General features: G+C 41.6%; 1 protein-coding gene across 1 annotated transcript in view; it reads left to right on the top strand.

The window, feature by feature from the left end:
* Positions 1–2,034: 2,034 nt before the first annotated feature.
* Positions 2,035–13,840, top strand: part of ldah (lipid droplet associated hydrolase) — a 74,093-nt gene continuing 62,287 nt past the window's right edge. Inside the window, exons 1-2 of the mRNA XM_021574123.2 lie at positions 2,035–2,439; positions 3,022–3,174. Of these exons, the coding sequence (XP_021429798.1) occupies positions 3,030–3,174 (145 nt within the window). The 5' untranslated portion in view covers positions 2,035–2,439; positions 3,022–3,029. The remainder of the gene's footprint in view (positions 2,440–3,021; positions 3,175–13,840) is intronic.

The raw sequence follows: 13,840 nt of genomic DNA on the forward strand, positions 1-13,840 counted from the left end.
AAGGTTTTCCTTAAGTCAATCTGAGCTGACTTAACACCAACTTGATATATAAACTTGATATATTATAGCATGATACTCCTGATAATTTTGTGCAAGCTTTTCAAATTCCATTATTGTTTGTATCATTACTGTAAAGTTATGTTCCGCCTCCCTTACTAAGAAGGATGCCCCAAAAACAACTAAAGAACAAATCTGCAAATGGAAGAGAGGCACCTTTGACAGCAGGAGAGGGACATCCCACCACCTAGGAGGAGGAGTGGTTTCATTGCTACACACAATGTGCTGATATTGTCTTCTCCGTCAGCCCTCAAACATTAACGGCTCCCAGCTTGTGGCTTCTAAATAATAAGGAGTTCAGGTCTGGGAACTTTTCAGCCACCCCATCACACCACACCACATCACACCACATTCCATTGGAAACAGCAGCAACTTCACCACCACTGTTGCCTCCCACAGGCTGCATGAGAGCCTCCGATCTCCCTCCCTGCAGGTTTGGGAGCACATCCAATTTTGTGATGCACAGTGCCAAGCCTAGCTCCTCTTTGAGTGAACTCTTCACAGCTGGACCCAAATGACTTGCAGGTGTCTCTGTAGGCTGCACATCCCCGGCTCCCCCACTCATGGCCAACGGGGGCATCACCTTTGCCACATTGGGGATCACAGCTGGTGCAGCGTAACACTCAACAGGAAATGTCTGACAGCAGCCCGCCAACGTGAATATGGAAAATGTCCATATAGAGAGAGAGAGAGAGAGAGAGAGAGAGAGAGAGAGAGAGATAGAGAGAGAGAGAAAAATTGATGGGGTGGGAGGTCGGATAGTTGCTATGTAAATGCAACAGCCAAACAGGACATCTTTTGAATGTACTGTCCCATCTGACAAGGTGCAGGTGTAACAGTAAGTACTGTGATCATGAATTTTGCTGGACAATGGATGTGATGTTCAGTGGTTGTAAGTGTGCTATGGTTCTTACATGTTTCTCAATCATTGCCCAGCTGCTGTTTTATGGACCTGGTCAGGCATATATCAGCCCCTACATAGTGAAAGCTCTGAAATGTGGCTAACTGATTTAGGTTTAGGCCAGATCCAATGAGTTGAGGAGAGTTTTATCTCCTCTCCCGAGGGAGGCTCTCAGTCCTGCATGTTAACATGTTTCCTGAAATCAAAGCACACACACACACACACACACACACACACACACACACACACACACACACACACACACACACACACACACACACACACACACACACACACACAGACACACACACACACACACACACACACACACACACACACACACACACACACACACACACACACACACACACAGACAGACAGACAGAGGCATCTGCATTCCCATCAACAACAAACATTAAATATTCTCTGTCCCCTCCTGTACTCCCTGTTCACTCATGACTGCATGGCCAGGCACAACTCCAACACCATCATCAAGTTTTCTGATGACACAACAGTGGTAGGTCTGATCACCGACAATGATGAGACAGCCTATAGGGAGGAGGTCAGAGACCTGGCAGTGTGGTGCCAGGATAACAACCTCTCCCTCAACGTGATCAAGCAGTACCGGAGCGCCAAGTCTAGGTCCAAAAGGTTTCTTAACAGTTTCTACCCCAAAGCCATAAGACTCCTGAACAGCTAATCAAAGTGCTACCCAGACCCCGCTGTTATGCTGCTGCTACTAACCGGTGCCCCCGCACATTGACTCTGTACCGGTACCCCCTGTACATAGCCTCACTATTGTTATTTTACTGCTGCTGTTTAATTAAGTATTTGTTACTTTTATGTTTTATTTTCTATTTTTTACTTAACACTTATTTTTGTTAAACATTTCTTAAAGCATTGTTGGTTAAGGGCTTGTAAGTAAGCATTTCACTGTAAGGTCTGTAAGGACAGAAACAACTTTATTTTATATTAAATAGCTTTGTTTGTTTGAAGAACAATGTTTTCACTCCAGCTCAGAAGGTGGCGGTAATGCACCTAAACAATGTTTTCCACACTGGTATTGAACCTCAATGAGAAAGAAGAAGACGAAGCAAACGGCGACGTTTCAGACCATTTATATTGTAGTTGTGTTGCGCAGAATATCACATCGTTAAGTATTGATGGGATTTCAGCCGTATTAAACGCTGCTCCCATGTTTTAAAAGATCTGATACACAGCTGAATGGGCTCAGATCCCCACACATGCGGTCGTGTCTTCACGGTGTGATAATTTGCTGAACAGGGTTAAAATGTAGAAATCTAATCTGGAACGACACGGAAGACTGTCAGACTGGACCAGCACGAAGCCGGGTGCGCGCTATCGCTCGTGCTTCTTCAGTCTCACTGACACACACTACTAAGGCATCACCATCTTCTGTGTAGCAAAGTATTTGGAATACAGTAGCTGCGGCAAAACATTTCATTTCGAGAAGTAATTTGGTATGTAATTATCGCTGTGAAAATATAGCTAGCTGACCTATTAGCAACATAATGCTAGCTAGCCAGCTCACAGAAAAATGTTCATATGCAATGAGCTAACAAGTTATCTAGGTTGACTTCAAATGCAAGACATGTCATGTCAGACAACCTAAAAACGATTACTTAAATGCTCAACTAATGCTTATAAGGTCATATAGCTAATGTATTACACTGACTGGGTGTCAAAGTTCATAACACGTTTAGCTGATAACAAATAGGTGAAAGGTTGAGTGTAGTGTGTTCTATTAATCTCAGTCAAATTGGACCATTCTCGAAAGGACAGCCCCTATTAGCTACAGTAGCTGTGCAGTTGAGATGCATAGAAAATATTAGGCTACTTCTGTAAAGCTATTACTAAGGATAGGATGTATTTCATAGGGTGAATGTCTGATTATCTCCATAATAATGAAGGCTAGTACCCAATATTCATCCTATGAATAAAAAACTGTTTTTTGTCGCATAACAAACATAATGTAACATTAACAGATGTACAGTATGAAATAACAATACATAACCCTGTTTGTGCCTCTCTCTCTTGCTAAGCCTTTGAGATGGGATCCTCAGTGATGGAGGATAAGGATGAGGCCTGCACAGAGCACCTATACTGCTGTGGTGCTGTCACAGAAGTGCTCAAATTCGGCACCCGTAACCTACACTCTGGCAATCAACCTAAAGTGCTTTTTCTCATCATACCAGGTGAGTGTCATTAAAGCATTTTCTTAATTCAAGGGAAATGCATTATGCTATCACTGGTTAGATTATTGTGAGATGCCTGCCGTTTTCATCCGGAATCTGTATTGGGAAATCGACTACAGCCAAAGGTATTTTGAGTGGGCTATCCCTTTAAACTGGAGATATAAAAGTGGTATTGTTAATACTACAAATTAAATTGTATTCCTGACTAAGCAGTTTGCTGTAATTTACCCTTGGTGTCTCATCATCATGTCATGTGATGTTGATATTATTAAATGTGTTAAGCCTTACTCACTATCCTGAAAGTCTGAGACTATGTTCTCTGGACCAAATAGTACACCAACATCATTTGGGTCTCGTATGCCTCGATACAACTCTGCCTATGTCACCCACTTCTTTGTGTTTAAATTTGGAAACTTTGAGAAAGATGAGCCATAGAGTCAGGGGGAGATTCAGTCATGCCAGTGACCTTTGAAAGGTCCCAGTGACTGGAGCTCGTTCATTGCCCTCTGAATATCACTGAACTTGGGGCTCAATGGACCCTTTATGGCTGACAGAGACACTGCGAAGGCCCTGTTATTGTAGACCAGCTGCCCTTTTCCCTGTGATCAGAGCAATGATCTTTGTGTCCAACCTTAGGTACAACCGGTGTTTCATACCCTAAAGCACTCACAGGTGCCTCTGTGTTCTCTGTAGGTGTGTGTGTTTTGATTGACGAATGGAAACCATGACCTCCTCCAATGAAACTTATGTTTTTTGACTGTTTCGATAGAACACAGGTGCGACAGCCAATCATTCTAAAACGTCAATGCATGTAGCCGACTAGAATTATAGACATTCAGTAGATACTTTTGTATATATAGTGTATGTGGACACCCTTCAAATTAGGAGATTTGGCTATTTCAGCCACACCCATTGCTGACAGGTGTGTAAAATCGAGCACAATGCCATGCAATCTCCATAGACAAACATTGGCAGTAGAATGGCCTTACTGAAGAGCTCATTGATTTTTAATGTGGCACCATCATAGGATGCCACCTTTCCAACAAGTCAGTTCATCAAAGTCCTGCCCTGCTAGAGCTGCCCCGGTCAACTGTAAGTGCTGTTATTGTGAAGTGGAAACGTCTAGGAGCAACAATGGCTCAGCCGTGAAGTGGTAGGCCACACAAGCTCACAGAACGGTACCGCTGAGTGCTGAATCGTGCAGCACTTAAATATCTTCTGTCCTCGGTTGCAACACTCACTATCGATTTCCAAACTGTCTCTGGAAGCAATGTCAGCACAAGAACTGTTCGTCGGGAGCTTCATGAAATTAGTTTCCATAGCCGAACAGCCACACACAAGCCTAAGATCACCATGCACAATGCCATGCGTTGGCTGGAGTGGTGTAAAGCTCGCCGCCATTGGACTCTAGAGCAGTGGAGACGTATTCTCTGGAAACAGGTTCTCTGGACTGATGAATCAGGCTTTACCATCCGACAGACAAATCTGGGTTTGGTGGATGCCAGGAGAAGGCTATCTGCCCCAATGCAGTGCCAACTGTGCCAATGATAAAATATGGCGACAACAGACATGGCAAGTCTGCTTCTAGCTCTTAAGCAACTTTGCAGTATTTTGTTTTTTGTGTGTACATTATTAGCCCAAAACATTTTTGTGTTATTACATACAGCCGGAAATAACTTTTGGATTTCAGAGCGGCGGTAACTCACCAGCATTACGACTTTCCCGAATTGTATCTTGTAACCCACAGAACAATTGAACTTATCACAGAGGCTGCTCCATGATGCCGCCGGCGGAGAAGAGGTATTCGGTGTGGACTTCTAGTCCGACTCAGGAGGTGGACACACCATCCACCGCTTCCGAGTATATTGCTCGCTAATGTTCCGTTTCTGGACAATAAAGTAGATGAGCTCAGGGCAAGCATCTCCTTCCAGAGCGACATCAGGGACTGTAACATACTCTGTTTCACAGAATCATGGCTCTCTCGAGATATACTGTGTTCTCGGTTCATCACACAGACAGGAATAAAGTCGGGGGTGTTAGTTTTATGATTAACTACTCATGGTGTGATTGTGATAACATACAGAAACTCAAGTCCTTTTTTTCACCCAACCTAGAATACCTCACAATCAAATGCCGACCGTATTACCTCCCAAGAGAATTCTCTTCTGTATTATAGTCACAGCCATGTACAGTGCCTTGCGAAAGTATTCATCCCCCTTGAACTTTGCGACATTTTGCCACATTTCAGGCTTCAAACATAAAGATATAAAACCCTATTTTTTTGTGAAGAATCAACAACAAGTGGGACACAATCATGAAGTGGAACGACATTTATTGGATATTTCAAACTTTTTTAACAAATCAAAAACTGAAAAATTGGGCGTGCAAAATTATTCAGCCTCCTTAAGTTAATACTTTGTAGCGCCACCTTTTGCTGCGATTACAGCTGTAAGTCGCTTGGGGTATGTCTCTATCAGTTTTGCACATCGAGAGACTGACATTTTTTCCCATTCCTCCTTGCAAAATAGCTCGAGCTCAGTGAGGTTGGATGGAGAGCATTTGTGAACAGCAGTTTTCAGTTCTTTCCACAGATTCTCGATTGGATTCAGGTCTGGACTTTGACTTGGCCATTCTAACACCTGAATGTGTTTATTTTTGAACCATTCCATTGTAGATTTTGCTTTATGTTTTGGATCATTGTCTTGTTGGAAGACAAATCTCCGTCCCAGTCTCAGGTCTTTTGCAGACTCCATCAGGTTTTCTTCCAGAATGGTCCTGTATTTGGCTCCATCCATCTTCCCATCAATTTTAACCATCTTCCCTGTCCCTGCTGAAGAAAAGCAGGCCCAAACCATGATGCTGCCACCACCATGTTTGACAGTGGGGATGGTGTGTTCAGCTGTGTTGCTTTTATGCCAAACATAACGTTTTGCATTGTTGCCAAAAAGTTCAATTTTGGTTTCATCTGACCAGAGCACCTTCTTCCACATGTTTGGTGTGTCTCCCAGGTGGCTTGTGGCAAACTTTAAACGACACTTTTTATGGATATCTTTAAGAAATGGCTTTCTTCTTGCCACTCTTCCATAAAGGCCAGATTTGTGCAATATACGACTGATTGTTGTCCTATGGACAGAGTCTCCCCACCTCAGCTGTAGATCTCTGCAGTTCATCCAGAGTGATCATGGGCCTCTTGGCTGCATCTCTGATCAGTCTTCTCCTTGTATGAGCTGAATGTTTAGAGAGACGGCCAGGTCTTGGTAGATTTGCAGTGGTCTGATACTCCTTCCATTTCAATATTATCGCTTGCACAGTGCTCCTTGGGATGTTTAAAGCTTGGGAAATCTTTTTGTATCCAAATCCGGCTTTAAACTTCTTCACAACAGTATCTCGGACCTGCCTGGTGTGTTCCTTGTTCTTCATGATGCTCTCTGCGCTTTTAACGGACCTCTGAGACTATCACAGTGCAGGTGCATTTATACGGAGACTTGATTACACACAGGTGGATTGTATTTATCACCATTAGTCATTTAGGTCAACATTGGATCATTCAGAGATCCTCACTGAACTTCTGGAGAGAGTTTGCTGCACTGAAAGTAAAGGGGCTGAATAATTGTTCACGCCCAATTTTTCAATTTTTGATTTGTTAAAAAGTTTGAAATATCCAATAAATGTTGTTCCACTTCATGATTGTGTCCCACTTGTTGTTGATTCTTCACAAAAAAATACAGTTTTATATCTTTATGTTTGAAGCCTGAAATGTGGCAAAAGGTCGCAAAGTTCAAGGGGGCCGAATACTTTCGCAAGGCACTGTATATTCCCCCTCAAGGCGATACCACGGCGGCCCTCGAGGAACTACACTGGACTTTACGCAAACTGGAAACCACATATCTTGAGGCTGCATTAATTGTAGCTGGGGACTTTAACCTCTTGAATCTATGGGGGCGCTATTTCATTATTGGATAAAAAAAACGTGCCCGTTTTAAGCGCAATATTTTGTCACGAAAAGACGCTCGACTATGCATATAATTGACAGCTTTGGAAAGAAAACACTCTGACGTTTCCAAATCTGCGAAGATATTGTCTGTGAGTGCCCCAGAACTGATGCTACAGGCGAAACCAAGATGAAACTTCAAAGAGGAAGTGAGCAAAAGTTTCGAGGCGCTGTTTTCCATTGTCTCCTTATATGGCTGTGAATGCGCCAGGAACGAGCCTACACTTTCTGCCGTTTCCCTAAGGTGTCTGCAGCATTGTGACGTATTTGTAGGCATATCATTGGAAGATTGGCCATAAGAGACTACATTTACCAGGTGTCCGCCCGGTGTCCTTTGTCGAAATTGGTGCGTAATCTTCAGCTGCAAGCATTCTTCCATGGGATTCAGAGGAGAAAGCAGACTTCCACGAACGATATATCATCGAAGAGATATGTGAAAAACACCTTGAGGATTGATTCTAAACAACGTTTGCCATGTTTCAGTCGATATTATGGAGTTAATTTGGAAAAAAGTTTGGCGTTTTGATGACTGAATTATTATTATTTTTTTGTATTTTTTGGGGGTTTTGAACAAAACGGAGCGATTTCTCCTACACAAAGAATCTTTTTGGAAAAACTGAACATTTGCTATCTAACTGAGATTCTCCTCATTGAAAACATCCGAAGTTCTTCAAAGGTAAATGATTTTATTTGAATGCTTTTCTTGTTTTTGTGAAAATGTTGCCCGCTAAATGCTACGCTAGCTATCAATACTGTTACACAAATGCTTGTTTTGCTATGGTTGAAAAGCATATTTTGAAAATCTGAGATGACAGTGTTGTTAACAAAAGGCTAAGCTTGAGAGCTAGCATATTTATTTCATTTCATTTGCGATTTTCATGAATAGTTAACGTTGCGTTATGGTAATGAGCTTGAGGCTGTATTCACGATCCCGGATCCGGGATGGCTAGTATCAAGATTAACAAAGCAAATTTGAGGAAAACACAACCAAAGTTCTGTCAATACATTGACTGTAGTACTCGCTTAGGAAAAACATTAGATCACTGCTACTCGCCTTTTCGAGACGCCGACAAGGCCCTCCCTTAGGCAAATCAGATTACGATTCCATTTTTCTCCTCCTTTCCTACAGGCAAAAAGTCAAACAGGAAATACACGTGCTAAGGTGTATTCAACGCTGGTCTGACCAATCATTTCCCAACAATCGTTTACAGACAGATTATTTAACTTATAGTTCACTGTATCACAATTCCAGTGGGTCAGAAGTTCACATACACTAAGTTGACTTTAAACAGCTTGGAAAATTCCAGAAAATTATGTCATGGCTTTAGAAGCTTCTGATAGGCTAATTGACATCATTTGAGTCAATTGGAGATGTACTTGTGGATGTATTTCAACCTTCAAACCTACCTTCAAACTCAGTTCCTCTTTGCTTGACATCATGCTAAAATCAAAAGAAATCAGCCAAGACCTCAGAAAAATTATTGTAGACCTCCACAAGTCTGGTTCATTCTTGGGAGCAATTTCCAAACGCCTGAAGGTACCACGTTTATCTGTACAAACAATAGTATGCAAGTATAAACAACATGGGACCATGCAGCCACCATACCGCTCAGGAAGGAGACGCTTTCTGTCTCCTAGAGATGAATGTTATTTGGTGCGAAAAGTACAAATCAATCCCTGAACAACAGCAAAGGACCTTGTGAAGATGCTGGAGGAAACAGGTACAAAGTATCTATATCCACAGTAAAACGAGTCCTATATCGACATAACCTGAAAGGTCGCTCAGCAAGGAAGAAGCCACTGCTCCAAAACAGCCATAAAAAAGCCAGACTATGGTTTTCACCTGCACATGGGGACAAACATCTTACTTTTGGGAACTGTTTGGCCATAATGACCATCGTTATGTTTGGAGGAAAAAGGGGGAGGCTTGCAAGCCCGAGGAACACCATCCCAACCGTGAAGCACAGGGGTGGCAGCATCATGTTGTGGGGGTGCTTTACTGCAGGAGGGACTGGTGCGCTTCAAAAAATAGATGGCATCATGAGGAAAGAAAATTATGTTGATTTATTGAAGCAACATCTCAAGACATCAGTCAGGCAGGAAGTTAAAGCTTGGTCGCAAATGGGTCTTCCAAATGGACAATGACCCCAAGCATACTTCCAAAGTATTGGTGTGGCCATCACAAAGCCCTGACCTCAATTCTATAGAAAATTTGTGGGCAGAACTGAAAAAGCATGTACGAGCAAGGAGGCCTACAAACCTGACTCAGTTACACCAGCTCTGTCAGGAGGAATTGGGCAAAATTCATCCAACTTATTGTGGGAAGCTTGTGGAAGGCTACCCGACACGTTTGACCCAGGTTAAACAATTTAAAGGCAATGCTACCAAAAACTAATTGAGTGTATGTAAACTTCTGACCGTTTGGGAATGTGATGAAAGACATGAAATCTGCCATTTTAAAATAAAATTATTTTAAAAAATAAAGTGGTGATCCTAACTGACCTAAGACAGGGAATTTTTACTAGGATTAAATGTCAGGAATTGTGAAAATCTGTGTTTGAATGTATTTGGCTAAGGTGTATGTAAACTTCCGACTTCAACTGTATATACTATTTTCTATTCTACTGTATTTTAGTCAATGCCACTCCGATTTTGCAAGTCTTAATATTTATATATTTCTTTTTTCCGTTATTTTACTTTTAGATTTGTGTATTGTTGTGAATTGTTAGATATTACTGCACTTTTGGAGCTAGGAACACAAGCATTTCTCTAAACCCGCAATAACATCTGCTAAATATGTGTATGTGACCAATAACATTTGATTTGATTTGTAAAGTTTGGTGGAGGAGGAATAATGGTCTGGGGCTGTTTTTCAGACCCCTTAGTTCCAGTGAAGGGAAATATTTATGCTACAGCATACAATGACATTCTAGGCGATTCTTTGCTTCCATCTTTGTGGCAACAGTTTGGGGAAATCCCTTTCCTGTTTCAGCATGACAATGCCCCGTACACAATGCAAGGTCCAATGGTTTGTTGAGATCGGTGTGGAAGAACTTGACTGGCCTATACAGAACCCTAACCTGAACCCCATTCAATTTCTTTGGGATGAATTGAAACGCCGACTGCGAACAAGGCCTAATCGCCCAACATCAGTGCCGACCTCACTAATGCTCTTGTGGCTGAATTGAAGCAAGTCCCCTCAGCATTGTTCTAACATAATGTTCCGAAATCCAACAAGCATTCCAACATGCACCCGCAATAACATCTGCTAAATATGGGTATGTAACCAATAAAACATTTGATTTTGATCTTGTTGAAAGACTTCCCAGATGAGTGGAGGCTGTTATAGCAGCAAAGGGGGGACCAGCTCCATATTAATGCCCATGATTTTGGAATTATAGGTTTGACGAGCAGGTATCCACCTACTTTTGGTCATGTAGTGTAAATTCCTTAAAATGTTTACATGAAAATTTGTTCGTAAAAAGTTTGAAAACTTTTAATACCAGCACCTAATATGTTTTGTAATGTGTAGGTGAATGTTCTATATTCTGTGTGATTGTGTTGTGTGTGAGCCTCTGACGTCTTGATTTCCTCCTGAGGATCAATAAAGGGTAAATGGATAGGATAGCCTACTTGATACACAGGCCACCCTCATCGGCCACCCTCCATCAATATATCCCTCCACCCTCCCTCCAGGCATCCCTCCATTCTCAACAGATGGAGGAGAGTTAAAAAGGTCAGCAAGATCAAGGGAGGGAATGGCAATCAAATGTTACCTCCAGGTTACATTCCAAAATCATTCCACCAAATATTTCAGCAATGTATGAAAAAAGCAAAACCAATAACTTGGGCTGACATTCCAGTGCTAGCCCTCAATCCACATGCCACAATGCTATTAGCAGTACCAGGCATGTTACTATTCGATAAACGTCTGAATTGTGCCCCTGTAATACCACCGTGATTAAGGTGAGTTAAAATACATATTTTAAGGTGTGTAAGATTTACCACTGCTCATTGATAACTTCAACTGCTTGATTTTCGCAGAATAAGCCTACAAGGCAAATGTGTTTTTGGAAGTATAACTCAACCTTTGGAAGTGCAGTGGAAGTTCTAAGTGCACTGCAGGTGCGGGACTACGTCATTGCTGCGGTACTTCTGGCACCAAGCCGAGAGGTCAAAGACGCTAGGGAGGGAGGTCTGCACAGTGTTCAGCTCAGCAGGCCCAAATTTATAGGCACTAGAAAAGCGCCCTTTCTGGTGAGGGAAGAAGGGAGGAAAGATAACAAGTGGGAAAGACTGGGAGGGGTTGGTTTGACTTTTCCTTGAATTACTCAAGCTTAGAGGGATTCAGGAGTTGTCCTCTTCAAAAACTGATACATTTGGTCACGAGACATCTGTATTTAAAGAATTAGGCCTAATAGATACCTATTGTGTAATGAGTCAGTCTCACATTAAGGTAGTTACAGTATGTCACTACATTAATAGTGCATCATGTGTCACTCTCTAATTGCCAGTGTCTGCTATATATATATTTTGGACCTGAACTGTGGCTAACAGGGAATTCCGTTAAAGGTGCACTATTCAGAAATTGCTCTACCATTTCCTGGTTGCTAAAATTTTAATTGATCGCATAATTTCAGTTTATGTGACAAAGCAAGCAAGTATAGTGTAGAGTCATTGTACCATCTAAACCGCTGTGAAATATATTTTCCAAATCCAAAAATATCAGTAGCTGGTGTACAAAACTGAAAGTAAAAGACGCAAAAACTCAACTTTAGAATGGGAAGCATAGAAATAGTGCCCATAGAACAGATGTATCACTTCTTAGACTTGCTTTCAATGAGAATGACAGATCTATAACTCATGTCTATGTGAATTTGGTCGGGTCGCCCAAATAGTTACATATTGCAGCTTTAAAGCGACAGACACACTAAAACAATAAGAATGTACTTTTATTGAGTTATTATATATTAGAAACAAATAATATTTTATTAAATAATGGATATTTCCAACAATGTAACATATAATAATAATGAAATAACTGTTTTACTAACTTTAATCTCTTACTAACTTATTCCCTAATCAAGAAGACTTCTGACTTTTCTTTCCTTCTATAGGCTGTCTGCTTCGTTCCTCCTATAGAGGGAGTGGTGTTACTGTCACACAGTGCTAGTTGGGGAAGGGAAACATATTAAAGTGTGGATTCAAGCCTGACAGCTCTCTCTCTACCCATTGTCTGCAGTTTGAACAGATGCAGGACCTCCCCTGGTATTTGATACTTTGACCCACAGATCTCTTTAAAGCATTATAAAGTAAACACCTTCTTCCTTAGGCTGAATGAAATACCATTATAGCCTCATAATTTGTCTGGGTCGACCCTGCAGACTTAAGGAGCATGTAGTTCACTCTGACTGGTTAAATAAACAGATATTATTTATATGTAGTAAGACATTACATTACTAACTGGCTGCTCACCCTTTCAAGTTTTTCTCTCCCTTTTTTTTGTCAAGAGTTAGAATTATGTATTGAAAATACATTTTAAGAAGGCCATCTGTGAGAACCCCAAGAGAGCAGGGTGTGAGAGGAGATTTAGTAATAAAGAGAGAGTGAATGATGACTGTCAAGTCAAGACCCCTTGCCTGCAATGTGCAGCGTCGTCACAGACAGCTATGAAGAATGGCCTAACCAGTGAAGAGTAGCGTGCTGCTTATCCTTCATCTCCCTGTATATCCTTTATCTCCCTGTAGTCTGTAATATTTATTGTATCAGTTACATTTTTGGTACCAGTTGCTGAAATCAAAAATAGTTTTACATTTCCCAATTAGGTGGGTATGGGTACAGTGTGCTTGTGAAGTCCTCATTGTAGTCTAAATTAGTTATGACTTGTTTAATGGCTAGCCGACATCTGGTGTGGCCTTTGCTGTTGCGGTAGATGGTGTAACTTCGTCAGAATTTCCCATCGCTGTCTCATCGAAAACAATGACATCTGAATTTCGTCCTGCTGTTGTGCTTTACCTACAGTACCTGAGTACAACAATCGGAAACCCTATTTGCTCCCACTACTTCAATACCTCTGTCATGGATCATTTAGTACTCAGGTGTTTAAGAGTCTTATTGTGGAGTTAAGTATTCAGGCTTTTCCCTCTCAACCACTGAGTCATGATTCTGTGAGACCTCAGCCATCTCTCTCCATCAACTCATTTGTAACCCATTGTTAGTTCAGGTTTCTTACTATGTGCTCTGTCTCTCTTTCAGCCCACAGACTTAACATTGTGTACTAATGTCATTTGTTCTATCCATTTGTTTTTGTCTTATTTTTTCACAAAAGGGGACTTCTGCAATCTCCTTCATGACCTCTCTTGAGTGAGAGGTACACTCGTCGCAACATAGAACCCACGTAATCCGCCCCTGGTCCATCAATTGGCTGTGAACACCAGACAGATGTAACCTCCAGCGATTCACATTCCAAACTCAGCTTTGCTGATAGAGACAGATGTTGGGCCCAAAACTCATACAAATACTGAAGCTTATGTTCATAAAGACCAAGAATCAGTTGAAAGTTCATCTGTTCACATCCCAATTATGTGTTCAGATTCGGGTACCTGTCTACTTTTTGCAAAAGCGCGGTCTGAGGTGTGGTCCCAGACTGCTACAGTATAAAGCTGTTTTCTTTTC

The sequence above is a fragment of the Oncorhynchus mykiss genome, chromosome 19 (genome assembly GCF_013265735.2).
Source record: "Oncorhynchus mykiss isolate Arlee chromosome 19, USDA_OmykA_1.1, whole genome shotgun sequence".
In the NCBI taxonomy this organism is placed as follows: Eukaryota; Metazoa; Chordata; class Actinopteri; order Salmoniformes; family Salmonidae; genus Oncorhynchus; species Oncorhynchus mykiss.